The sequence below is a fragment of the Salmo trutta genome, chromosome 32, assembly GCF_901001165.1.
Source record: "Salmo trutta chromosome 32, fSalTru1.1, whole genome shotgun sequence".
Classification (NCBI taxonomy): domain Eukaryota; kingdom Metazoa; phylum Chordata; class Actinopteri; order Salmoniformes; family Salmonidae; genus Salmo; species Salmo trutta.
Genome location: NC_042988.1, coordinates 18,737,557 through 18,765,292, shown reverse-complemented (window position 1 = coordinate 18,765,292; position 27,736 = coordinate 18,737,557). Strand labels below are relative to the sequence as shown.

Below are 27,736 nucleotides of genomic sequence, written 5' to 3'. Positions count from 1 at the left end.
CATCATAACTAGGTCCCCACAAGTTTAACTATACTTGTGGAGACCAGAAGTCCCCCCCCCAAAAAGTGTTAAAAATTCTTCAAAGTTTTATTTTATTTATTTATTTATTTCACCTTTATTTAACCAGGTAGGCTAGTTGAGAACAAGTTCTCATTTACAACTGCAACCTGGCCAAGATAAAGCAAAGCAGTTCGACACATACAACAACACAGAGTTACACATGGAATAAACAAGCATACAGTAAATAATACAGTAGAAAGAAAATATATATACAGTGTGTGCAAATTAGGAAGATAAGGGAGGTAAGGCAATAAAATAGGCCAAAATAGGCTAGGTAATTACGATATAGCAATTAATCACTGGAGTGATAGATGTGCAGAAGATGAATGTGCAAGTAGGGATACTGGGGTGCAAAGGAGCAAATGAAATAAATACATACAGTATGGGGATGAGGTAGTTGGATGGGCTATTTACAGATGGGCTATGCAGTGATCTGTGAGCTGCTCTGACAGCTGGTGCTTGAAGTTAGTGAGGGAGATAAGAGTCTCCAACTTAAGCGATTTTTGCAGTTCGTTCCAGTCACTGGCAGCAGAGAACTGGAAGGAAAGGCGGCCAAAAGACGAATTGGCTTTGGGGGTGACCAGTGAAATATACCTGCTGGAGCGCGTGCTATGGGTGGGTGCTGCTATGGTGACCAGTGAGCTGAGATAAGGAGGGGCTTTACCTAGCAAAGACTTGTAGATGACCTGGAGCCAGTGGGTTTGGCGACGAGTATGACGCGAGGGCCAGCCGACGAGAGCGTACAGGTCGCAGTGGTGGGTAGTATATGGGGCTTTGGTGACAAAATGGATGGCACAGTGATAGACTGCATCCAATTTGTTGAGTAGAGTGTTGGAGGATATTTTGTAAATTACATCACCGAAGTCGAGGATCGGTAGGATAGTCAGTTTTACGAAGGAATGTTTGGCAGCACGATTCCAGATTTAATTTTGGATTGGAGATGCTTAATATGGGTCTGGAAGGAGAGTTTACAGTCTAACCAGACACCTAAGTATTTGTAGTTGTCCACATATTCTAGGTCAGATCTGTGCAGAGTAGTGATGCTGGACGGGCGGGCAGGTGCAGGCAGCGATTGGTTGAAGAGCATGCATTTAGTTTTACTTGCATTTAAGAGCAGTTGGAGGCCACGGAAGGAGAGTTGTATGGCATTGAAGCGCGTCTGGAGGCTAGTTAACACAGTGTCCAAAGAAGGGCCAGAAGTACACAGAATGGTGTCGTCTGCGTAGAGGTGGATCAGAGAATCACCAGCAGCAAGAGCGACATCATTGATGTATACAGAGAAGAGAGTCGGCCTGAGAATTGAACCCTGTGGCACCCCCATAGAGACTGCCAGAGGTCCGGACAACAGGCCCTCTGATTTGACACACTGAACTCTATCAGAGAAGTAGTTGGTGAACCAGGCGAGGCAGTCATTTGAGAAACCAAGGCTGTTGAGTCCGCCGACAAGAATGTGCTGATTGACTGACCCCGGCAGCTTTCCAATCTTTGGGGATCTCAGACGATACGAAAGAGAGGTTGAACAGGCTAGTAATAGGTGTTGCAACAATTTTGGCAGATAATTTTAGAAAGAGAGTGGCCAGATTTTGCAGCTCTTTCAGATCAGCTATCTGGATTTGGGTGAAGGAGAAATGGGGGAGGCTTGGGTGAGTTGCTGTGGGGAGTGCAGGGCAGTAGGGGTAGCCAGGTGGAAAGCATGGCCAGCTGTAGAAAAATGCTTATTGAAATTCTCAATTATCGTAGATTTACTTGTGGTGACAGTGTTTCCTAGCCTCAGTGCAGTGGGCAGCTGGGAGGAGGTACTCTTATTCTCCATGGACTTTACAGTGTCCCAGAACTTTTCTGAGTTTGTGCTACAGGATGCAAATTTCTGTTTGAAAAAGCTAGCCTTAGCTTTCCTAGCCACTCTTTGCGTTGATGACAGCTCTGCAAACTCTTGGCATTCTCTCAACCAGCTCATGGAGGTAGTCACCTGGAATGCATTTCAATTAACAAATGTGCCATGTTAAAAGTTAATTTGTGGAATTTCTTTCCTTCTTAATGCTTATGAGCCAATCAGTTGTGTTGTGACAAGGTAGGGGTGGTACACAGAAGATAGCCCTATTTGGTAAAATACCAAGTCCATATTATGGCAAGAACAGCTCAAATAAGCAAAGAGAAATTTCAAGAACTTTGAAAGTTTCTTCAAGTGCAGTCGCAAAAACCATCACGTGCTATGATGAAACTGGCTCTCATGAGGACTGCCACAGGAAAGGAAGACCCATAGTCACCTCTGCTGCAGAGGATAAGTTCATTAGAGTTACCAGCCTCAGAAATTGGAGCCCAAATAAATGCTTCACAGAGTTCAAGTAACAGACACATCTCAACATCAACTGTGCAGTGGAGACTGCGTAAAATCAGGCCTTCATGGTCGAATTGCTGCAAAGAAACCCCTACTAAAGGACATCAATAAGAAGAAGAGACTTGCTTGGGCCAAGAAACATGAGCAATGGACATTAGACCGGTGGAAATCTGTCCTTTGGTCTGATGAGTCCAAATTTGAGATTTCTGGTTCAACCGCTGTGTCTCTGTGAGACGCAGAGTAGGTGAACAAATGATCTCCGCATGTTTGGTTCCCACCTTGAAGCATGGAGGAGGTGTGATGATGTGGGGGTGCTTTGCTGGTGACATTGTCGTGATTTATTTAGAATTCAAGGCACACTTAACCAGCATGGCTACCACAGTATTCTGCAGCGATACACCATCCCATCTGGTTTGCGCTTAGTGGGACTATCATTTGTTTTTCAACAGGACAATGAACCAACACACCTCCAGGCTGTGTAAGGGCTATTTGACCAAGAGGGAGACTAATGGAGTGCTGCATCAGATGACCTGGCCTCCACAATCACCCGACCTCAACCCAATTGAGATGGTTTGGGATGAGTTGGACCGCAGAGTGAAGGAAAAGCAGCCAACAAGTGCTCAGTATATTTGGGAACTGACTAGTACTCTTTGTGGTTTGTAAAACTACAAGCCTATTGTTGAGCTTTTACACATTACGCAGTCTATAAGTGGTACAGTATAGTCTGTCTGTCTTAGTAGATCAAGACTGTTTCAAGGACAGCTTTTTTCCATCTATGTAACATTGCAAAAATCTGAAACTTTCTGTCCAAAAATGATGCATAAAAATTAATCCATGCTTTTGTTACTTCTAGGCTGGACTACTGCAATGCTCTACTTTCCGGCTACCCGGATAAAGCACTAAACAAACTTCAGTTAGTGCTAAATACGGCTGCTAGAATCCTGACTAGAACCAACATTTTTTTATCATATTACTCCAGTGCTATCCTCCCTACACTGGCTTCCTGTTAAGGCAAGGGCTGATTTCAAGGTTTTACTGCTAACCTACAAAGCATTACATGGGCTTGCTCCTACCTATCTTTCCGATTTGGTCCTGCCGTACATACCTACACGTACGCTATGGTCACAAGACGCAGGCCTCCTAATTGTCCCTAGAATTTCTAAGCAAACGGCTGGAGGTAGGGCTTTCTCCTATAGAGCTCAATTTTTATGGAATGGTCTGCCTACCCATGTGAGAGACGCAGACTCAGTCTCAACCTTTAAGTCTTTACTGAAGATGTATCTCTTCAGTAGGTCCTATGCTTAAGTATAGTCTGGCCCAGGAGTGTGAAGGTGAACGGAAAGGCTGGAGCAACGAACCGCCCTTGCTGTCTCTGCCTTGCCGGTTCCCCTCTCTCCACTGGGATTCTCTGCCTCTAACCCTATTACAGGGGCTGAGTCACTGGCTTACTGGTGTTCTTCCATGCCGTCCATGGGATGGGTGCATCACTTGAGTGGGTTGAGTCACTGACGTGGTCTTCCTGTCTGGGTTGGCGCCCCCCCCTTGAGTGGTGTGGGGGCTGTGCTTTGGCAAAGTGGGTGGGGTTATATCCTGCCTGTTTGGCCCTGTCCGGGGGTATCATCGGATGGGGCCACAGTGTCTTCTGAACCCTCCTGTCTCAGCCTCCAGTATTTATGCTGCAGTAGTTTATGTGTCGGGGGGCTAGGGTCAGTCTGTTACATCTGGAGTATTTCTCTTGTCTTATCCGGTGTCCTGTGTGAATTTAAATATGCTCTCTCTAATTCTCTCTTTCTCTCTTTCTTTCTTTCTTTCTCTCGGAGGACCTGAGCCCTAGGACCAGGCCTCAGGACTACCTGGCATGATGACTCCTTGCTGTCCCCAGTCCACCTGGCCGTGCTGCTGCTCCAGTTTCAACTGTTCTGCCTGCGGCTATGGAACCCTGACCTGTTCACCGGACGTGCTTGTTGCACCCTCGACAACTACTACGATCATTATTATTTGACCATGCTGGTCATTTATGAACATTTTAACATCTTGACCATGTTCTGTTATAATATCCACCCGGCACAGCCAGAAGAGGACTGGCCCCCCCTCATAGCCTGGTTCCTCTCTAGGTTTCTTCCTAGGTTTTTGGCCTTTCTAGGGAGTTTTTCCTAGGGAGTTTTTCCTAGCCACCGTGCTTCTTTCACATGCATTGCTTGCTGTTTGGGGTTTTAGGCTGGGTTTCTGTACAGCACTTTGAGATATCAGCTGATGTACGAAGGGCTATATAAATAAATTTGATTTGATTTTGATCAATAAGTAGTCTGTCAAACCCCTATGGCTAGCAGAGGCAGGGGGCAGCTCAACCATGACTAATGATGCCACTGCCTCCCTGACTCCGGAACCTTTCACACACTAATCTCCTGGATTATGCAGCAAAACCCACGCAATCCACAACTCAGTAGGGCACCTGCCAGTCACACTTTATGCATGTTGCATCACAGAAAAAGAGAGAGACGGAAAGAGGCCACTGAGGAAGGAGCTATACCTCCCAAACACTGCATAAAACAGAGTGAGAGAGGAGGTTTACCTTGGAGCATGCAGCGGTATGCTGACTCTGAAATGGCGTAGATGTGTGGTGGCATCTCATGACGCTTCTTCCCTCTGTACATCTCTATGATGTTCTCTGAGTAGATTGGCAAGTTTTTGTAGGGGTTTATCACCACACAAAAGAGCCCAGAGTAAGTCTATGGGGGGAGAGAGAAACAAAACACAAATACAGTAACTCAACAAAATAAGAGTAAATTATGAATGCAGATTTTATCTCTAGAAGAGGTTAATATGGGACTGAAGGTTTTTCAAGATGAGTTTCCATTGTACTGTGATGTAAGGGATAAACACTTTTTAGTCTGAGAAGTGATCAACTCTCTCCATGTGGTTGAACTCAATCATCATACATAATTCAAAATAATTACTCAATCATCATTTTCTAACTCTAGAGTGGCTCTGAAGTGGTCTGCAAAATGTCAGTGCAATTGAGCGGTCATCATTATGCTACTTTTTGGTCCCTTACGTCACCATAGTGGGCAGACTGAGCATGCAGTGACATAGAGGCAATAGTAGAAAACGGATAATGTGAGAGAAATAGTTGTGGGAAAGGCAGTCAAATGGTAGACTAGCTTATCATGAACTATCCAGTTGAATGTAAGATCTGGCGACTACTTACAGCGATGCCTCCCCCTTAAACAGTCTGAACTCCACGGCCATAGTGAGTGCCTCCTTATCAAGCCCTGTGGCTAATGTTCTGAGAAATGACAGAGGCTTTGGTGGGATATTAGCTCATTCTCATGTGACTGGGGCTTGACATTCTCACTAAAGAGTGGAATGATCCCTCCCTACCCTCACACACACATTCACCACTGCCATGCTAGAATAATACAATAACACATATTTTCCAACGCGCAATCATTGTAAAATAAAATGGATGACCTACGATCAAGATTATACTACCAACGGGATATTAAAAACTGTAATATCTTATGTTTCACCGAGTTGTGGCTGAACGACGACACGGATAATATAGAGCTGGCGGGAGGAGGCGCGGGGGTGTGTGTCTATTTGTCAATAACAGCTGCTGGTGCGCAATGCCAAATATTAAAGAAGTCTCGAGGTATTGCTCGCCTGAGGTAGAGTACCTTATGATCAGCTGTAGACCACACTATCTACCAAGAGAGTTCTCATCTATATTATTCATAGCCGTCTATTTACCACCACAAACCGATGCTGGCACTAAGACCGCACTCAACCAGCTGTATAAGGCCATAAGCAAACAAGAAACTGCTCACCCAGAAGCGGCGCTCCTAGTGGCCGGGGACTTTAATGCAGGCAAACTGAAATCAGTTTTACCTCATTTCTACCAGCATGTCACATGTGCAAACAGAGGGGGGGAAAAAAACTCTAGACCACCTTTACTCCACACACAGAGATGCATACAAAGCTCTCCCCTGCCCTCCATTTGGCAAAATCTGACCATCATTCTATCCTCCTGATTCCTGCTTACAAGCAAAAACTAAAGCAGGAAGTACCAGTGACTTGCTCAATACGGAAGTGGTCAGATGACGCGGATGCTATGCTACAGGACTGTTTTGCTAGCGCAGACTGGAATATGTTCTGGGATTCATCAAATGGCATTGAGAAGTATACCACCTCAGTCATTGGCTTCCTCAATAAGTGTATTGACGACGTCATCCCCACAGTGACCGTACGTACATATCCCAACCAGAAGCCACGGATTACAGGCAACATCCGCACTGAGCTAAAGGCTAGAGCTGCCGCTTTCAAGGAGCTGGACACTAATCCGGACGCTTATAAGAAATCCTGCTATGTCCCCAGATGAACCATCAAACAAGCAAAGCGTCAATACAGGATTATATTGAATCCTACTACACCGGCTCTGACGCTCGTCAGATGTGGCAGGGCTTGAAAACTATTACGGACTACAAAGGGAAACCCAGCTGCGAGCTGCCTAGTGACACGAGCTAAATGCCTTTTATGCTCGCTTCGAGGCAAGCAACACTGAAGCATGCATGAGAGCACCAGCTGTTCTGGATGACTGTGTGATAACGCTCTTGGTAGCCGATGTGAGCAAGACCTTTAAAAAGGTCAACATTCACAAAGCCGCGGGGCCAGACTGATTAACAGGACATGTACTCAAAGCATGCGCGGACCAACTGGCAAGTGTCTTCACTGACATTTTCAACTCTCCCTGACCGAGTCTGTAATACTGACATGTTTCAAGCAGACCACCATAGTCCCTGTGACCAAGGAAGTGAAGGTAACCTGCCTAAATGATTAACGCCCCGTAGTACCCATGTCAGTAGCCATGAAGTGCTTTGAAAGGCTGGTCATGGCTCACATCAACATCATCCTCCCGGATACCCTAGACCCACTCCAATTTGCTTTCTGAAAAGACTTGGCATGGGTCCCCAGATCCTCAAAAAGTTCTATAGCTGCACCATCGAGATCATCCTGACCAGTTGCATCACCACCTGGTATGGTAACTGCTCGGCATCTGACCGTAAGGTGCTACAGAGGGTAGTGCGTACGGCCCAGTACATCACTGGGGCCAAGCTTCCTGCCATTCAGGATCTCTATACTAGGCGGCATCAGAGTAAGACTCCAGTCACTCAAGTCATAGACTGTATTCTCTGCTACCGCATGGCAAGCGCTACTGGAACGCCAAGTCTAGGACCAAAAGGCTCCTTAACAGCTTCTACCTCCAAGCCATAAGACTGCTGAACAATTAATGAAATAGCCACCGGATTATTTACATTGATCCCCCATTTGTTTTGTACACTGCTGCTACTCACCATTTATTATCTATGCATAGTCACTTTACCCCTACTTACATGTACAAATTACCTCAACTAACCTGTACTCCCGCACATTGACTCGGTACCGGAACCCCCTGTATATAGTCTCGTTATTGTTATTGTGTTACTTTTTATTATTATTTACATTAGTTTATTAGGTAAATATTTTCTTAGCTCCTTCTTGAACTGCACTGTTGGTTAATTAAGGGATTGTAAGTAAGCATTACACTGTAAGGTCTACACATGTTGTATTCGGCGTTTGTGACAAATAAAGTTTGATTTGATTTGACATAAGGCCATTTCCATGGAAAAGGACCCATGAGCACCAACTTGCTAAGTTCATAGGAGCACATCAAATTGGGTGTCAAATGAAAGCTAAGAGTCTATATTTTTGTGAAATTAAGACATATATCAATTTTTCAACCATTTTCTATACAAACAAATTGGAATAAGCTAAGACTTTGATTTCTGGTCAAACAGATGGAAAAGGAGTCTTAGAAAAGAAACAAGAAAGAGTCTTAAGGTATTAGAAACACATCAAAACACACTAATGTTGAGCTAAAGACCCCTGCCAACTAATATCAACACTTATATTTCATTTTGGAGAAATTGTTCTGCCTTCTGTAAGAAACATTGCCTTGTGCCTTGGAATTCTGTTCCAAAAACCCCACATATCTTTAAGATATGTTCTCCTTTCTCTCCGTCATGAGGGAGGATAATGAAAGTTCATAGAAGTAACAAGTAAAGGTTGACTTGCAATTAGTTAGTGTTTTTCATTATTTATTTTGTCATGAATTATTAAGTGATTAAAACTCGAAATTCCATTACCAAAATCTGTAACGGAATTTCAGAAATCGGTAATGAAATTTCTGGAATTAAATTGGCTAAAATGGGAAATCATAGTAGTCACAAACCACAGTTGGGTTCACAAGTTTGGACAGCACAGTACTGAACAGCACAGTAAAGAAAAGTAGGATATGGTTCAGTACACTACAGCACACTAGAGTTGAGTATGTACTGTACTATAATGTACTGTACTCTATTGTACTTTTCTGTGCTGTATTGTGCTGTATTTTGATGTCCAAACTTGTGAAACATAGATGTCTATGATTGGTTCAAATTTGGTCTGGTTTGGACCAACCAAATTTGGTCTTGTTTGGGGGCAGAGCTCATTAAAGTAAATGGCCAGTGTTTAGAATAATACCCAAATACGCAAAGGAGGATATTGTATATTTATATGTGAATGTACCTATTTAGGATACATCACCATGAAGAGAATGACATTCATGTCCATAAATATGCATTTCTGTATAGTACATACTCTATCAGGGACCCATGATGAAATTCCATTACCGCAATTCCGTTACTGGGTGTAGATCCAATTCACTTACTACTATTCAATAACAAAAATAGATTTTTTCAAACTCAATGTGTCATGTCCTAGCTGACACCCGATTCTTTCTGCATTCATCATTGAATCTTACATTTTGAGCAGGGTTTTTGAAAAAATGTGGAAACATGAAAATGTTACCAAAATTCTGTTACCAAACATAGAGTTTTATGGTTTCTTAAACTTTAAAATCAATGTTTTTTGTTTGGCATACATTTTAACTGAAAGATCAGCGCAATTCTGTTACCGCCCTTATCACACACGCCAAGTACAGCACAATGGGGGGGAGAGAGAGAGAATGCAGAGCAGAATTAGGACGAGACCCGCTGACTATCAAAATCCAGAAAAGAGCCCTTAAATTCTACAAACACCTAAAAGGAAGCAATTCTCAAATCTTCTACAAACAAAGCCATCACCTACAGAGAGATTAAGCTAGAGAAATGTCCCCTAAGCAAGCTGTTCACAAACAGACCCCACAGAGCCCCAGGACGGCAACACAATTAGACCCAACCAAATCATGAGTAAACAAAAAGATAATTACTTGACACATTGGAAAAAACTTACTAAAAAACAGAGCAAACTGGAATGCTATTTGTCCCTAAACAGAGAGAACACAGTGGCAGAATACCTGACCACTGTGACTGACCCAAAATTAAGGAAAGCTTTGACTATGTACAGACTCAGTAAGCATTGCTATTGAGAGAGGGCGCCGTAGGCAGACTTGGCATGGGTCCTCAAAAGGTTCTACAGCTACACCATCAAGAGCATCCTGACTGGTTGCATCACAGCCTGGTATGGCAACTACTCTGCATCCAACCGCAAGGCTCTACAGAGGGTAGTGCCCAGTACATCAAGGACATCTATACCAGGCGGTGTCAGAGGAAGGCCCTAAACATTTTTAAAGACTCCAGCCACCCTAGTCATAGGGTTAGGGCAAGTGGTACCAGAGGGCCAAGTCTAGATCCAAAAGTCTCCTTAACAGCTTCTACCCCAAGACTGCTGAACAGTTAATAAAAATTGCTACCTGGATTATTTGCATTGACACCCATTTTTTTAAACGTTGCTGCCACTCACTGTTTATTATCTATGCATAGTCACTTTACCACTACCTATATGTAGATATTACCTCAATTACCTCAACTAACCTGTACCCCCGCACGTTGACTTGGTACAATAGCCTCGTTGTTGTTATTTTATTGTGTTACTTTCTTTTTACTTTAGTTTATTTAGTAAATCTTTTCTTAACTCTTATCTTTCTCAAAACTGCATTGTTGGTTAAGGGCTTGCAAGTAAGCATTTCACGGTAAGGTCTACACCTGTTGTATTCGGCGCATGTGACAAATACAATTTGATTTGAGGTGGAAGCTGAGCTGCCAAATGTATGACCATATTAGAAAAACATATTTCCCTCAGATTACACAGACCAACAAAGAATTTAAAAGCAAAACACATTTTGATAAACTCCCATATCTATTGGGTGAAATACCACAGTGTGCCATCACAGCAGCAACATTTGTTACCTGTTGCCACAACAAAAGGGCAACCAGTGAAGAACAAACACCATCGTAAATACAACCCATATTTATGTTTACTTATTTTCCCTTTTGTACTTTAACTGTACATAGCTATACTATTTTGTGAGTGTAATGTTCACTGTTAATTTCTGATTGTTTATTTCTCTTTTGTTTATTATCTATTTCACTTGCTTTGGCCATGTCAATTAACCCCTTTGGGGAGAGGGAGAGAGGGAGAGTACGTTCATAAAACACACAGAGGTATATATAACACACCAAACATGACTGACAGAGCCTCTGTTTAAAAAGGCTTCTAATTGTTTCAACAACTCTCGTTTCATGCTTAAGGCCCAGTGGCTCCATTCACCTCTTCCAAGGGGCCTGGATAAGGCAATGGGCAGAGGTGACCACAATATAAATATAATAATAAATAATTATGTTTTTATGAGACCACCAAAATATATGGCATACTAGACCTTATCCTAAACCTCGGGGGTGAAGCCCATGGGTTGTCTATTTGTGAACCACAAGATGCAACCCTGTCTAACAATCAGGAGTCAGCCAAGCAATTAAGGCAGAAGGATAATGACTCAGCAGCCCAGCCACCGACAAGCGGCCCTGGAGAGCATGCTCATAATGTAAGAGGAGCCCAGTCAGCTCTTTCAGGGGAATGCCTTGCCAAACACTGACAATAACATAGGGAGAGGAAGAGAGAGAAACAGAGAGAGTAGGCTGTAAGGAGAGAGAGGGGAAAGAGAGAGAGGTGGTCTCAGTTAATCGGAGCTGGTCTGTGAGGAAGCTGAGCTAACAAGAATCCCTGTTGGCAGAGAAGCAGGGCATAATGATTCTATCAACCTCCTCTCACTCCTTCTAAACCTTAGGGGAGGTGAATAGGAAAAGCCAGCCCTCTGTAACTCTAACTTGAAACTCCATTTTGTAGCTAATTAAAAATGGATTCCCTTGATCTGAAAGCAGGAGCTATTAATAGTGTGGCGGTGCCTCTGTGACGTGCAGGACCCAGGCAGCTGGCTAGGCAGAGCTACCTGGCTGCACCCACAGCAATAATCTCAGGGCCTACTGTAGCATCCCACCAGACTGCAGCAGGGCCGAGATGGTTAGACACCAGGATGAAACAACAATGTTTATCTTGTTTATTCCTGATAATAACTCTATAATAACATAATCAACAGAATTGATTTAAAATAACACTTTCCTATCATACTGATTATGCTTACTTTCAGGTTAAATGTGAGTGTGTCAATAGCGAGTTAACACTGTAAACATTGCAGGAGAGTTTTTGCGTTTAGTTTTGCCATTACTCTGGGTAGACCTACAATACCTTATGGATGCATCATTTGTCTCCAGTCACAAATGCAGCTACGTTGCAGAACACAAAGAAATGCATTCTGCAGTACAGTCTACTCAGGAGGCCTCTCTTTCTCCCTCTCCCCTTCCCTCCCCACTCTCCCTCCCTCTCAGGAGGGGTTGGAGGCAGCAGCCTCTTCAGCGGAAGTCGGAGTGGTAGGCCAGGCCTGCTGCTGGAGGAAGTGGGTCAGGTCAGCCTGCTCTCCATGCACCATGCTCCAGGGAAGGGGATATTTCCACTGTGAAATCAGATCCGGGGATGCAGTGGCTTAGTAACAGCTGAGAAACACACAGGCAACAGCAGACATAACAGTCGCCTGCATCTGCCATTTGGAATTAATAGCACCCCTACTGCAGCAAGGTGAGGACGGCCTAGTCCATTGATCTGTGGAGAATGACCTTGACAGTGCACCTTCATAAAAGCTAATAACCCTTCAAAGTATGCTTTGAAATATGATGAATACTCTTTGCGCAGAGCTATTGAATGAAAAAGAGTGTCAAGCCAATAGCAGGGTGTTCAACTATCTTGATTTGATAATGTAAAGGGCTTTTAACATAATCATATTAATAATACCTGGGGAAAGTGAAAGAAAGATAGCTATGCCTTAGGTGGAATTGTGGCATATACTGTAAATGCATGGCACTAACGTTACATAGCTCTTAACCCATGACCTTAACCACCAGCTTAAACACAAAGCTACTCAGACCTTCTCAAAACAGAAGGTTTTTATCAGATAAAGAAACTGTTGCTCACTCTTTCTGGATAATTTCATTAAAAAACAACCACTGATAACTGAAAAGCCTGGTGCTGGTTTGATGTCCATGGTGTTTGTGTGTGTGTGTGTGTGTGTGTGTGTGTGTGTGTGTGTGTGTGTGTGTGTGTGTGTGTGTGTGTGTGTGTGTGTGTGTGTGTGTGTGTGTGTGTGTGTGTGTGTGTGTGTGTGTTTGCCAAGTTTATGGTAACACCTAAGTTGTTTACATGAAAAAAAGAGTTCTCCATGGAACAATGGCAATGCCATGACTACAACAAAAGACTCAAGATATGACTATGTGGGAGGCCTGAACACAATGCCACTCTTGAGAGAGAGTTAATGTACCCTTTATGCATACACATAGCGAGTGAAAGCTTATTCTCGAACCTCAATAAAGAAACATATCAGCCAAATAAGAATGACAAGACAGCTAATTAGTGGGGGTTTTCCATTAGTGATACCACCTACATCCTGTCAACCAGGAGGCAGCTGGCCTCCACAGAACGACAGCCAAGACTGCATTACATTTATTAAATGTTTGAACAATCAAACATTTGAAACCCCTAAAGAAGTGCAGGAATAAGGTTATTGGCATTGGGCAGAGCATTAGGACAGAGAAGAGAGAGATGGTAAATTAGAGAGTGAGTGTGGGAAAGGAGACAGGACAGTCAGACACATTGTAATGAAGTGGGCGGTAGACAGACGGACGCTTTTTTTCATGAAAGAATGCTGAGGCTTTCTGACAGCTGGGGATTATATGCTGACACAAAGGCCTGGTTGTAGCTTCGCTAGCTAGCATTCCGGTTAGCCTGTTACCCACTGGACTGACTCAACTCCCTGACTTCACATGGAGCCGTCAGATGGGCATGGAGCCAAGGCTACGCCACCATGCCGTACTGGGGCCTCACAGAGGGACTGACCACAACGCACAGAGCCACATTACCCAGGGGGCTCCCTCTGCACGCCAACCCTAGCTCAGACACACAAAGTCTGGGGCAGCAGCGTACAGTGCAGCTGGGGATGGGTTATGCCCCACTGTGGGGGGAGGTCACCTCCTGGGGCTGGGGCACTCTCCCACTGACACAAACATGTTCTTCATTTATGTCACGCCTACTCCCCTTCCCTCTCTCCGGCGCTCGACGTCGCCGTTCTACTAGCCACTGGTACTGGCAAACCGCACTACGCACTCCTTGCAAACCAAATCAAATCAAACTTCATTGGTAACATACCCAGGGTTAGCAGATGTTAATGCGAGTGTAGTGAAATGCTTGTGCTTCTAGTGCCGACAATGCAGTAATATCTAACAAGTAATCTAACAATTCCCCAACATCTACCTAATACAGATTAATCTAAAGGGGTAAATGAGAATATGTACATATAAATATATGGATGAGCGATGGCCGAGCGGCATAGGCAAGGTGCAATAGATGGTATAAAATACAGTATATACATATAATATGAGTAATGTAAGATATGTAAACATTATTAAAGTGGAATTATTAAAGTGGCATTGTTTAAAGTGACTAGTGATTAATTGTTTAAAGTGACTAGTAATTAATTTATTAAAGTGGCCAGTGATTGGGTCTCAATGTACGCAGCAACCTCTCTGAGTTAGTGATTGCTGTTTAACAGTCTGATGGCCTTGAGAAAGAAGCTGTTTTTCAGTCTCTCGGCCCCAGCACTGATGCACCTGTAGTGACCTCGCATTCTGGATGGTAGCAGTGTGAACAGGCAGTGGCTCAGATGGTGGTTGTCCTTGATGATCTTTTTGGCCTTCCTGTGACATTGGGTGCTGTAGGTGTCATGGAGGGCAGGTAGTTTGCCCCCGGTGATGCGTTGTGCAAACCGCACCACCCTCTGGAGAGCCTTGTGGTTGAGGGTGGAGCAGTTGCCGTACCAGGCTGTGATACAGCCGACAGGATGCTCTTGATTGTGCATCTGTATAAGTTTGTCAGGGTTTTAGGTGACTTGCCAAAGCAGGTCTTCAACCTCCTGAGGTTGAAGAGGCGCTGTTGCGCCTTCTTCACCACACTGTCTGTGTGGGTGTACCATTCAGTTTGTCTGTGATGTGTACGCCGAGGTTACTGAAAACTTTCCACCTTCTCCACTGTGGATGGGGGGGTGCTCCCTCTGCTGTTTCCTGAAGTCCACGATCATCTCCTTTGTTTTGTTTACATTGAGTGAGAGGTTGTTATCCTGACACTACACTCCGAGTGCTCTCACCTCCTCCCTGTAGGCTGTCTCGTCGTTGTTGGTAATCAAGCCCACTACTGTTGTGTCGTCTGCAAACTTGATGATTGAGTTGGAGGCGTGCATGGCCACGCAGTCATAGATGAACAAGGAGTACAGGAGGGGGCTGAGCACGCACCCTTGTGGGGTCTCAGTGTTGAGGGTCAGCGAAGTGGAAATGTTGTTTCCTACCTTCAGCACCTGGGGGCGGCCCGTCAGAAAGTCTAGGACCCAATTGCACAGGGCGGGGTTGAGACCAATGGCCTCCAGCTTGATGATGAGCTTGGAGGGTAGTATGGTGTTGAATGCTGAGCTTTTGTCAATGAACAGCATTCTTACATAGGTATTCCTCTTGTCCAGATGGGATAGGGCAGTGTGTAGTGTGATGTGATTGCATCGTCTGTGGACCTGTTGGGGCGGTATGCAAACAGAAGTGGGTCTAGGGTGGCCGGTAAGGTGGAGGTGATAAGATCCTTGACTTGTCTCTCAAAGCACTTCATGATGATAGAAGTGAGTGCTGCGGGGCAGTAGTCATTTAGATCAGTTATCTTTGCCTTCTTGGGTACAGGAACAATGGTGGCCATCTTGAAGCATGTGGGGACAGCAGACTGGGATAGGGAGCGATTGAATATGTCCGTAAACACACCAGCCAGCTGGTCTGCGCATGCTCTGAGGATGCGGCTAGGGATGCCGTCTGGGCCAGCAGCCTTGCGAGGGTTAACACGTTTAAATGTTTCACTCACGTCGGCCATGGAGAAGGAGAGGGGGGGGGGCGCTGTCCTTGTTAGCGGGCTGCAATGGTGGCACTGTATTATCCTCAAAGCGAGCAAAGAAGGTGTTTAGTTTGTCTGGAAGCGTGACGTCGGTGTCCGTGATGTGGCTGGTTTTCTTTTAATAGTCCTTGATTTCCTGTAGACCCTGCCACATACGTCTCGTCTCTGAGCCGTTGAATTGAGACTCCACTTTGTCCCTGTACCGGCATTTCGCTTGTTTGATTGTCTTGCTGGGGGAATAACTACACTGTTTAGATTCAGCCATATTCCCATGGTTAAATGCGGTGGTTCGCACTTTCAGTTTTGCGTGAATGCCGCCATGCATCCACAGTTTCTGGTTAGGGTAGGTTTTAATAGTCACAGTGGGTACAACATCTCCAATGCACTTCCTTATAAACTCACTTACCGAGTCAGCGTATAGATCGATGTTGTTCTTTGAGGCTGACCGGAACATACCCCACAGGCTGCGTGATCAAAACAATCTTGAAGCGTGGATTCCAATTGGTCTGACCAGCGTTGAATGGTTATAGTCACTGGTACATCCTGTTTGAGTTTCTGTCTATAAGACGGTAGGAGCAAGATGGCGTCGTGGTCGGATTTTCCGAAGGGAGGGCGGGAGAGGGCTTTGTATGCATCGCGGAAGTTAGAGTAGCAGGGGGAAAAGTTCGTCCAACTGCCTCACAACCGCAGAACACGTGTAACCACGCCAGCCCAAGACCTCCACATCCGGCTTCTTCACCTGCAAGATCGTCTGAGATCAGCCACCTGGACAGCTGATGAAACTGTGGGTTTGCACAACCGCAGTATTTCTACGCAAACTGTCAAAAACCGTCTCAGGGAAGCTCATCTGCGTGCTCATCATCCTCACCAGGGTCTTAACCTGACTGCAGTTCGGCATCGAAACCGACATCAGTGGGCAAATGCTCACCTTTGATGGCCACTGGCACGCTAGAGAAGTGTGCTCTTTACGGATGAATCCCGATTTCAACTGTACCGAGCATATGACTAGCGGTTTGCTAATGTCAGTGTGGTGAACAGAGTGCCCCATGGTGGAGGTGGGGTTATGGTATGGGCAGGCATAAGCTACGGATAACGAACACAATTGCATTTTATCGATGGCAGTTTGAATGCACAGAGATACCGTGACGAGATCCTGAGGCCCATTGTTGTGCCATTCAGCTGCCGCCAACACCTCATGTTTCAGCATGATAATGCACGGCCCCATGTCGCAAGGATCTGAACACAATTCCAGGAAGCTGAAAATGTCCCAGTTCTTCCATGGCCTGCATACTCACCAGACAGGTCGCCCACTGAGCATGTTTGAGATGCTCTGGATCGACGTGTACGAAAGCGTGTTTCAGTTCCCGCCAACATACAGCAACTTTGCACAGGCATTGAAGAGGAGTGGGACAACATTCCACAGGCCACAATCAACAGCCTGATCAAATCTATGCGAAGGAGTTGTGTCGCACCTCATGAGGCAAATGGTGGTCACACCAGATACTGACAGATTTTCTGATCCACGCCCCTATTTATTTTAAAGGTGTCTGTGACCAATGCATATCTGTATTCCCAGTCATGTGAAATTCATAGATTAGGGCCTAATGAATTTATTTCAATTGACGGATTTCCTTATTTGAACTGAAATTGTTGCATGTTGCGTTTATATTTTTTGTCCAGTGTAGTTTAATTTTCACTACGGCCATTATTCAACAACACACAGATGAAGAGAGCCTTCAAGAAACATGGATAAACATAAAGCTACTATCTAGTGGAATTTGTCATCAAGGATGGTAAAAAATATAAATCAAAAAGAATGCAGTTCCTCCAGAATCCCCGTCACCATGTCTCAGGTGATAACCAATCCACATTCTACTCCTGGAACGCATGTCACTAAATGGGTCAAGATCACAACGATACACTGTATATAGGACATCATTAACTAGACCCATCTGCACTGAAACATAGCTGCAGATAACTCCACACACAGTGAAAGCATCCAATTTAAACCAATGCAAACTCGGACGTTGGATTTTATTGCACGTGTGCTTAGATAAAAAATAAATAACGGACTCCAGAATGGAAAACATTGATGGGGTACCAACAGCAAGAGGTAGCTTTAAAATCTCCCTAAATGCATGACATCATATACATCACTGACACTATCTATCATCTAATGCAATTCTGGGATTGTAGGAGGTCTTTTCTACAGACGGCTTATGTGTGAGAGGACAAAGGCTCCCGACCATAAAGATGAACCAGACCTAATGCAGCCGGTCTGAGCCATAGAGCACAGCAGCAGCAGTGACAGGAGGTGGGCCAGTGCCTCTCCCAGTCTGCCACCCTGCCCTGGGGCTCCACAGTCAACACACAGGGCCAAATGTGTTTGCTTTAATACCCAGGGACCCCATTGAGATGAGAGAGCCCCACAGACAGCTCAGAGATCAAACAGGGCAACCACGAGGAATGGGGTCGTACAAACAAACTGACCCATCAGTGTTTCTGGTAGAAATGTCACCTACAAAGGTGAAAGTAAAGAAGATGGCAGGTAATCTAGATACAGAGAGAGAATTTACCATCGGTCTGAACTATCTGGAAACGGTTATATTGTATGATCAGTCTTTGTGTGTTTTTTTTACTTCAATCAAGCCACAAAACAGTGGTTGTATCCAAATACCCATACTAGCATACTAAATAGTATGCAAAAAAAGAATGTTATAGTATATGCAATTTCTAAAATATACTGCTCAAAAAAATAAAGGGAACACTTAAGCAACACAATGTAACTCCAAGTCAATCACACTTCTGTGAAATCAAACTGTCCACTTAGGAAGCAACACTGATTGACAATACATTTCACATGCTGTTGTGCAAATGGAATAGACAACAGGTGGAAATTATAGGCAATTAGCAAGACACCCCCAATAAAGGAGTGGTTCTGCAGGTGGTGACCAAAGACCACTTCTCAGTTCCTATGCTTCCTGGCTGATGTTTTGGTCACTTTTGAATGCTTTCACTCTAGTGGTAGCATGAGACGGAGTCTACAACCCACACAAGTGGCTCAGGTAGTGCAGCTCATCCAGGATGGCACATCAATGCGAGCTGTGGCAAGAAGGTTTGCTGTGTCTGTCAGCGTAGTGTCCAGAGCATGGAGGCGCTACCAGGAGACAGGCCAGTACATCAGGAGACGTGGAGGAGGCCGTAGGAGGGCAACAACCCAGCAGCAGGACCACTACCTCCGCCTTTGTGCAAGGAGGAGCAGGAGGAGCACTGCCAGAGCCCTGCCAAATGACATTGGCATTTGCCAGAGAACACCAAGTTTGGCAAATTCGCCACTGGCGCCCTGTGCTCTTCACAGATGAAAGCAGGTTCACACTGAGCACATGTGACAGACGTGACAGAGTCTGGAGACGCCGTGGAGAACGTTCTGCTGCCTGCAACATCCTCCAGCATGACCGGTTTGGCGATGGGTCAGTCATGGTGTGGGGTGGCATTTCTTTGGGGGGCCGCACAGCCCTCCATGTGCTCGCCAGAGGTAGCCTGACTGCCATTAGGTACCAAGATGAGATCCTCAGACCCCTTGTGAGACCATATGCTGGTGCGGTTGGCCCTGGGTTCCTCCTAATGCAAGACAATGCTAGACCTCATGTGGCTGGAGTGTGTCAGCAGTTCCTGCAAGAGGAAGGCATTGATGCTATGGACTGGCCCGCCCGTTCCCCAGACCTGAATCCAATTGAGCACATCTGTGACATCATGTCTCGCTACATCCACCAACGCCACATTGCACCACAGACTGTCCAGGAGTTGGCGGATGCTTTAGTCCAGGTCTGGGAGGAGATCCCTCAGGAGACCATCCGCCACCTCATCAGGAGCATGCCCAGGCGTTGTAGGGAGGTCATACAGGCACGTGGAGGCCACACACACTACTGAGCCTCATTTTGACTTGTTTTAAGGACATTACATCAAAGTTGGATCAGCCTGTAGTGTGGTTTTCCACTTTAATTTTGAATGTGACTCCAAATCCAGACCTCCATGGGTTGATAAATTGGATTTCCATTGATTATTTTTGTGTGATTTTGTTGTCAGCACATTCAACTATGTAAAGAAAAAAGTATTTAATAAGATTATTTCATTCATTCAGATCTAGGATGTGTTATTTTAGTGTTCCCTTTATTTTTGTTGAGCAGTGTAGTACTCTAAATGAGTCATCTAATGCGTGATTGTGTTGACTCCCGCCGTTCGTTCATTTTGGTACAGCGAGTCAATTTATCTGATTATCAGCTGTCAGACACGTGAGTCAGAAAAGACAAGTGAATTCTACTAGATGAAACGTCAAAATCAGTATGCAGTTTATGTATGTAGTACTTATTCAGACACAGACCCGGTTTCCTCAGAGTTCCCCAGAGGTTAGGTTCTGTAGGTGAGCCAGGTCATGGGATATTTTATATCCGCTGCCTTTATGATTTTATGTGTGCAGAGCAGACAGACACAGGGAGTTTGAAGGAGTAGTTTTTTTTTTAGTTTTTTTTTCGCTCTATCAGTGGCTTTGTCAGTGTGTGGGGGGTAGGTGAGGGGGTGTGTTCGGTAAGGAGTGGGTTAGGAACACAGAATTACAAATCTCAAACAACCCTGTCTCAACATTATCAAGAGACCAATACGTGGGATTCTGTGGTCTGGGTCTCATTTAAGGTATGCGTCGCCAGAGTTGCTGAACAACAGCTAAAATATTGAACTATTGAGCAATGTCTGTTGTGTGCACTATGTGTGAATATGGTTGAATCTGCATTCTAGGTGAATAGATGTATAATAAGGATACACTCTGAAAAAAAAGGTGCTATCTAGAACCTAACAGGGTTCTTCGGCTGGCCCCATAGGAGAACCCTTTGTAGAACCCTTTTTCGTTCCATATAGAACCCTTTCCACAGGGTTCTACATTGAACTCAAAAGGGTTCTACCTGGAACCAAAAAGGGTTATCCTAACCCTTTTACAACCCTTTTTTATAACAGTGTACAACAACACAACCACTCACGTAGATGAGGCCAGAGTAGTAGCGGTCTTTGAGGTTGTGCAGCACTGAGGCCTCGTTCAGGCAGGTGAGCTCAGCCATGTCTTCCACCTTGCTGAACTTGGGCGGGTTCATCTTCTGGATGTCGTCCTTATTGACAACGGCCTTCTTGCCATTCTCTGACAGTTCCACCACCACCTCCTCTCCCCGCTCCTCCTTGATGCTGGCCGCCTCAAAGCCATGACGCTCTGAAGGGATCCACACCACCTTCTTGGCTGTCCAGTCGGCCTGTGTGGCCGGGTTGTAGACCACAGCGCGATCCACAAACAGGTACCGCTCCGGGTCCTCCTGCCCATTTCGATGAGCCATTTTGGGGGTACCAGAGCAAGAGTGCCACCTGGAAGAGGCAGAGACAGGCAGAAACTCAGTATAGCAACATGTTTGTCATGAAATGTTAAGCACTCTCAGGCATGGCACTTATCAAGGTCGCATTCCTTTGTGACAATAAAGCTACCCCCTTTTCAAGCCTAGGTGTAGCCAGCAGATCCAACCCGCTTGCTTACAGCTGCACTGGGGTCGGACAGCATTCCTGTGTAGATTAAGATACCGTGAAGCCGGCACGAATATAGCTCGGAAAACACACCTCAGTCCAGGGATGAGAAATGCGTTGCAGTCCGAGAATTGTCCCATTATCCTAACTGTTACACCGAGAAGACTGAACTACTGCTAGTTTTTACGGAAGGCTGTCCTTGTCGTCCCCATGCTAGGTAGAAGAAGCCACAGCAGCCATTTTGGAAGGTATGTTTCCCGAGCGATATCGCACACTGGCTCTGCGAGATATCAAGGGTTTCCCAAACTTGGTCCTGGGCCACCCCCGGGGGGCACATTTAGTTTTTTTGCTGTAGCACTACACAGCTGATTCAAATAATCAAAGCTTGATCATGAGTTGGATATTTGAATCAGCTGTGAATTTGGGAAAACCTGTCTTAAACTATATAGGAATGCTGTCTGATCCTAGTGCAGGTGTAAGCAAGCTGTCGGACCTGCTGGCTAGCCTAGGTGGAGACATTTCTACTCACCTGTATCTTATTTTCAGGAGGAAAACAGAGAGGTTTTACTATAGGCTATGAAGGGAGGCACAGTGCAATATTGCATAATTTTACATGCTTACAAAAATGGATGAGATGAGTCTACTCTCCTGCACTGCACTAGGCCTAGCAATGGATAACGAATGGTAGCTAGGTAGCCTAAGTGCTTTCCAGAGCAGCTCAGAATTCTCACAGGTTCCTCACTTTCTGAGGGCTTGACAGAATGCTGATCAAATCAAATCAAATGTATTTATAAAGCCCTTCTTACATCAGCTGATATCTCAAAGTGCTGTACAGAAACTCAGCCTAAAACACCAAACAATGCAGGTGTAGAAGCACGGTAGCTAGGAAAAACTCCCTAGAAAGGCCAGAACCTAGGAAGAAACCTAGAGAGGAACCAGGCTATGAGGGGTGGCCAGTCCTCTTCTGGCTGTGCCGGGTGGAGATTATAACAGAACATGGCCAAGATGTTCAAATGTTCATAGATGACCAGCATGGTCAAATAATAATAATCACAGTGATGTTTCCAGTTTTCAGGGATACAGTATTCAACATAAATGTAGGGACTCTTTATGGCTGCTACATTAGGGTACAGGTTACCCAACATCCTCATTGTTTCTTTATTTCTCATAGGTTATACTTTAAGTGTTTTGAAAGCTAAAAGCAGTATGACAAAAGTGTGTTTCTTGTGTACGATATTGGTTTCCGCCACATTGTATCAGATATTGGACAGAGGACACAGATGTTTGTTACATTGTATCTGTACACGCCAAAATAGGCCTACAGCATCATTGCATTTTACAGCAGAACTTATCACAAGTTCCTCATCCAAGTAGACGTTTGCAGCCAAACATGGAAAGCAATTCCTCACCTTCAGGTAGAGTATTCATCGTGTTGAACAAATATATTCAGAATAAAGTAAGTGCCAAACAGAACCCAATTTTTAAAACTTTTTTGTTGTTGATTTGCCTGACAGGTTGGCTACATTGTTGACTGGTTTAATAACGCGCGTCTTACACTGACTTGACAAGAGCCATTTCGCGCGCTGGTGTAACGGTGTTGTGAATGGTACGCAATCTTGCCACACATGACAATCAACATAGACAATAAACATGTATTTATTAGATCAGCAGGTCCCTGAACAACCTATATCGCTATTATAGATCACATAGATTCAGATAGCTGCACGTTATCTGACATTTACGATCACTTTGATAACAGAAACCATCTGAAATCATGCTGAGAGCTCTACTGGTCAAGGGAGTCAATTTTGGTGTAGAAACATCTCCAAAGTCATAATTTCAATTTCATTCAATTAAAATCTTCAATAAATATAACGCAATATATGCCTTTAACATATTTTAATTCAACGTATCTGGGTAATCAATAGTCCTGAACATAATATAACGACATCATTGCAAGTACCTCCACAGTTGCGCTATGTAGCCTAAATCCATCCAGCCGGACAGTCTTCAAGCTGCTAATGTAACCATGCAGAATACAATTATTCCTAAAAGAGCTGGTAATTTACCTGGTGCTGTGAGGGCAGAAACGAGGACAACTGTTCACACGAATAGACCGATCTCCCTCTTTAATAACAATTTATGCAACAACACAACTGATATTCAGGTATCTATCTAAGCTTTGGTATGCACCAAAGACACTGCCCCTATGGTGGGGCCCCTCAACCGAACAGATCTGACCGCTGTTACTCCGCCTACGATGGGTTGTGCAGACATAGATATTGACCAATAGATCAGCTCGTCTGAATTCAATAGCTCATTGTGATGCTTTACGTGCTATATTTTCTAAAGGTTTGATATCCTCTGACAAACAGACGTCTAATGATAAACAAATACAAATCATGTTTTATTCTGAAGCTACATGAGGTGAATATCTAGTTGTGAAAGTCTATACACTGCACACACCTACTAGATGCTGTAAAACACAATTGGATTCGCACGCTACAGTATCTAGTACCCTCGCCTCCTATTGGCTAAAAACAGAGAAAACCAACTTTTTTAGAGGAATTATTTCTGGTCCATCGTTCCACCTCTTCCCTGACACCATCTTCAACCTGACCCTCGTCATGGAAAAAAAATGTTTTCTAAATAATTTCCTTTGAATTAAATCATTATGCTCAGTGCATGAAATAATAATGCACGTATTTGTTCCTTCAGTCATTAACACGCTGTTGATGCAATGTTCATTTTGTATGTTCGTTAGGTATTGCATGGAGTAATATTTGACATGGTACAAATGTTACAATAAGCTACCACAGAGTAACTGGTTAGATATCATGATATGCAACACCCCCATCTTGAGTGTAAAGTGGTGGGGCTTATTTGTACCATTATCTTCCTGGAAATATAGGTCATTGTTGGTTTAAAGTCAATTTTTACCCTGTTCATGTCACCTGCATTACAAATATACATTCAAAAGATTTAATGAAATATTTAATACAAATTCATGATGTTATATTATCATATCAGGATTCCATTCATGTTGAGCAAGCTTTATTATCAAATTGTGAATGTGAACACAACTCACTGAAAATGGTCTTGATTTTACATAAACATTTTATTACAAATGGAAATATTGATTAGTAAATTGAACAAGTCATTGGTAATTAAATAGCCTGTCACTGTGATGTGGTGGTTGTAAAGAAAGCGGCATCCGTTAATAATCATAGATGTTTTATATCAAGAAGAAAATGACATACTATCTGACAATATGTACAGTATTGTGTTATTCTACTGGCACCTTTAACGTCCTCCTCTCCATGCTGCTCCACCACGGTTTTTTCCTCCTCCCCCCCCTCCGCCACCTCCTCTCCTCCCCCCTCCGCCGCCACCAGCGCCGCCTCTTACTTTCTTCCTCACACCGCTGGACTGCTCTGTGTCATCCCCCTCTTCTCCTCTGGGCCTCTTCCTCTTTTCTCCTTGTTCCTTCATTTCCTGAGTGGGAAAGAGGTTATCGTGACTGACTTTAGAGCTATTACAATGGATGACAACACTGCTGAAAAGACACTGATTGAGACTCACAATTCTGGCGAATCGCTGTGCCTCGCTCACTCTCTCCACCAGCATCATCACTTCCTCCTCCTGCGTGGGGAAGGCAGGCAGCTTCTTGCCAATGAGAGTTTCGATTCGCTGGAACAGCTCCACATCATACCTGAGAGGTTAATATGTCAATCAGAAGAAAATCTTTGGACAAAGTAACCAATTTCAATAGGATTGGTTGAGATCGAGCATAAAGGTGGCCCTTACTGTGTGACAAATGTGATGGATTTTCCAGACCGTCCTGCTCTGGCGGTTCGCCCCACTCTGTGGATGTAGTCCTGAGAGCACACACACACACAATAAAACACCACTAAACTTGCTCAGTTGGGTCCATCGTTTGTGATAACACTGAAGAGACTGCACAAATATATTCAGAATAAAGTAAGTGCCAAACAGAACCCCATTTTTTAAAACTTTTTTGTTGTTGATTTGCCTGACAGGTTGGCTACATTGTTGACTCGTTTAATAACGCGCGTCTTACACTGACTTGACTAGAGCCATTTCGTGCGCTGGTGTAACGGTGTTGTGAATGGTATGCAAGAAACATCCACACAAGCAAGACTGATACCTTTGAGTGGGTTGGGATGTCGTAGTTAATAACACAGTCTACATGTGGAATGTCCAGTCCTCTTGATGCCACGTCCGTCGCCAGCAACACAGAGCGAGACTTAGACTTGAACTTGTTCAGCGACCCCAGACGTTTGTTCTGACCAACAAAGACAATATTTATACTTTCTTAGATGCAGATTTCACTGATGTGTAAAACATTTGGAAGTGTTAGAGTATGATATTTGGAGTGAGTATGTTGGTAGACAGTAGTGTGTTTGGATAAGGGGGTACCTGACTCATCTGCCCATGCAGGGGGATGGCAGTGATGCCCAAGTTCCTGAGCAGCAGCGCCACCCGCTGGGCATTGTTACACGTACTGCAGAAGATCATGAAGGAGTTCCCAGCCAGCTCGTTGATGATGGACACCAGGTAACAATCCTGGAGGCACAGCCAGTTAACTTACAATCCAACACTAACACTAACCTTACACAGCTTCTGACTTCTCAAAGAATAATTACCTTGATACCATTAGAACATGAAACTTCAAGTACCTTGTATTTGGAGGGTATGAAGACGTAGTACTGCTGAAGTTTTTCTACTGTTGAGTACTTGGTGTTAACGGCACATTTAACTGGATCCTTCAGAGCTGCTCTCTGCAGCTTTGCGACCTTGGTAAATATAGAAGACAGAAGGGTTAGTGTGACAGGCCAGGTGTTAGGGATACTCTGACATGTCTCAAATGAAGAGCTAAAAGGAATAGATAACAGGGGCTATTATGTGGGTACCTTTTTGGTCATAGTGGCAGAGAAGAGAAACGTGCGTCTGTCTCTGGGAATAACCTTTAGGATCTTGTCCACCTCAGTCTCAAAGTCCATGTTGAGGATCCGGTCTGCCTCATCCATCACCAGGAACTTCAGCGCTCGCAGTGAGAAGCCTTTGGTGTTCTCTAAGTGGTCTATCAACCGCCCGGGGGTGGCTGTTATGACACCCATGGTGAATACACAGTATCAACCAGGAATGCACTTAAAAGATGGTACCATATTAAGCAACTGAAAGGGGTAGGTTGGATTAAGTTATTTTCTCACCAATGACAATGTGAGGTTTCTTGGCCAGGACCAGGGATTGGGACATCATGTCAATTCCTCCAACGATAACAGCTGAAACAGAAAAAAAGACGAGTTAAAACAACAGTCACATACACTTGAGTTCCTTCAAATATGTTTCTACTCCTTCCAATGCCCACGTACCAGTCTTGACTCCGATGCTGGAGCCCAGGGCCTCAAACTGCTCTGCTATCTGGAAAGCCAGCTCTCTGGTGGGGGTGAGTATGAGTGTATGCAGCCTCTGAGCGGAAGCGAGGAGTGACTGCAGGATGGGCAGAGCAAATGCACCTGTCTTCCCTGAGCCAGTCTCTGCCAAGCCAATTACATCCTTTCCTGAGATTGGAGAGAAGAAAGTGCAACATGAGTTTACAGACATGAGACCTTCCACCTAGGAGGACAGGTCTTTACCAACCGTTTTATACAGGGCACAAACAAGAACATTCCCCCCTCCATCCAACTGAACTCACCTTGTAAGGCTACAGGTATTGCCTCTACCTGGATCTTTGTAGGAGTCTTCCATCCCAACTGTTCACAAGCTTCACACAGCACTTCAGTTACACCCTATATTAACAGATGCATGCCATAGCAGAAATATGTAAACACGTTAGAATATGGAGTCGATGTTACACATCTACACAAATCGCATGGCTGAATGTGCGCCCCATTTTTAAATGTCTGTCAATGACATCACATCATCTCACAGCTGTACCCAGCTCTCTACCCGGTGAACCGTAGAATGCTGAACTGTATGTTGGTGGTTGAAAGACAGTTAACTTGCTAACTTATCAGCGGTAGGTTGATTTGTTGATGTGCTGCTAACTAACGTTAGCTTGCTTCCAAACCGGCAAGCTTATCCACCATTTCCATTTAGCTAGCTAACGTTACTCACCAGATCCTTGAAGGTCTTCACTGGCTCATCATTTTCAGCGACATTAACGTTACTGTTATCATCATCACTACTCGAATCTTCATCCTTTGCGTCATCTGTTTTTATCTCAACACTTTTCTCCGAGTCGTCCGCCATGCTTGTTTGCCAATGTGCCGTCTACGCTAAAGTGCGCATGTACGGAAATGGATAAGATTTCATGCCAGGATTTCTGGGACTTGATGTTCCCCGCTGAATTCATCAATCATTCAAATGAATTGCGAAGTT

At 44.5% G+C, this 27,736-nt stretch overlaps 2 protein-coding genes across 5 annotated transcripts in view; both read right to left on the bottom strand.

The window, feature by feature from the left end:
• LOC115170531 (myosin-10) overlaps positions 1-23,578 on the bottom strand; it is a 67,736-nt gene extending 44,158 nt beyond the window's left edge. For all 4 annotated transcript variants that reach the window (XM_029726747.1, XM_029726749.1, XM_029726748.1 and 1 more), the window contains exons 1-3: positions 23,401-23,578; positions 20,806-21,178; positions 4,971-5,127 (exon numbers count right to left, since the gene is read on the bottom strand). In XM_029726747.1, coding sequence (XP_029582607.1) covers positions 4,971-5,127; positions 20,806-21,150 — 502 coding nt within the window. In that variant the 5' untranslated portion in view covers positions 21,151-21,178; positions 23,401-23,578. The remainder of the gene's footprint in view (positions 1-4,970; positions 5,128-20,805; positions 21,179-23,400) is intronic.
• Positions 23,579-24,372: 794 nt separating this feature from the next.
• LOC115170549 (probable ATP-dependent RNA helicase DDX47) lies at positions 24,373-27,642 on the bottom strand. Its single transcript, XM_029726795.1, has 11 exons — positions 27,473-27,642; positions 27,051-27,144; positions 26,728-26,916; positions 26,566-26,637; positions 26,266-26,456; positions 26,032-26,148; positions 25,772-25,918; positions 25,500-25,637; positions 25,139-25,209; positions 24,914-25,043; positions 24,373-24,826 (listed from the first exon to the last, which is right to left on the bottom strand). Exons 1-11 carry the CDS (start codon positions 27,605-27,607, stop codon positions 24,635-24,637), a joined length of 1,476 nt encoding a protein of 491 aa, XP_029582655.1. The 5' UTR covers positions 27,608-27,642; the 3' UTR covers positions 24,373-24,634.
• Between the last annotated feature and the right edge of the window lie 94 nt (positions 27,643-27,736).

What these genes read in the sequence shown, in the direction of transcription:
- LOC115170549 (XM_029726795.1), bottom strand. Translation starts at nt 27,607, where the DNA reads ATGGCGGACGACTCGGAGAAAAGTGTTGAGATAAAAACAGATGACGCA. An exon ending in GAAACCTCACATTGTCATTG is followed by an intron (nt 26,457 to 26,565) that starts GTGAGAAAATAA and finishes GTGTCATAACAG; the next exon opens with CCACCCCCGGGCGGTTGATA. An exon ending in CACAGCGATTCGCCAGAATT is followed by an intron (nt 24,827 to 24,913) that starts GTGAGTCTCAAT and finishes TTTCCCACTCAG; the next exon opens with GAAATGAAGGAACAAGGAGA.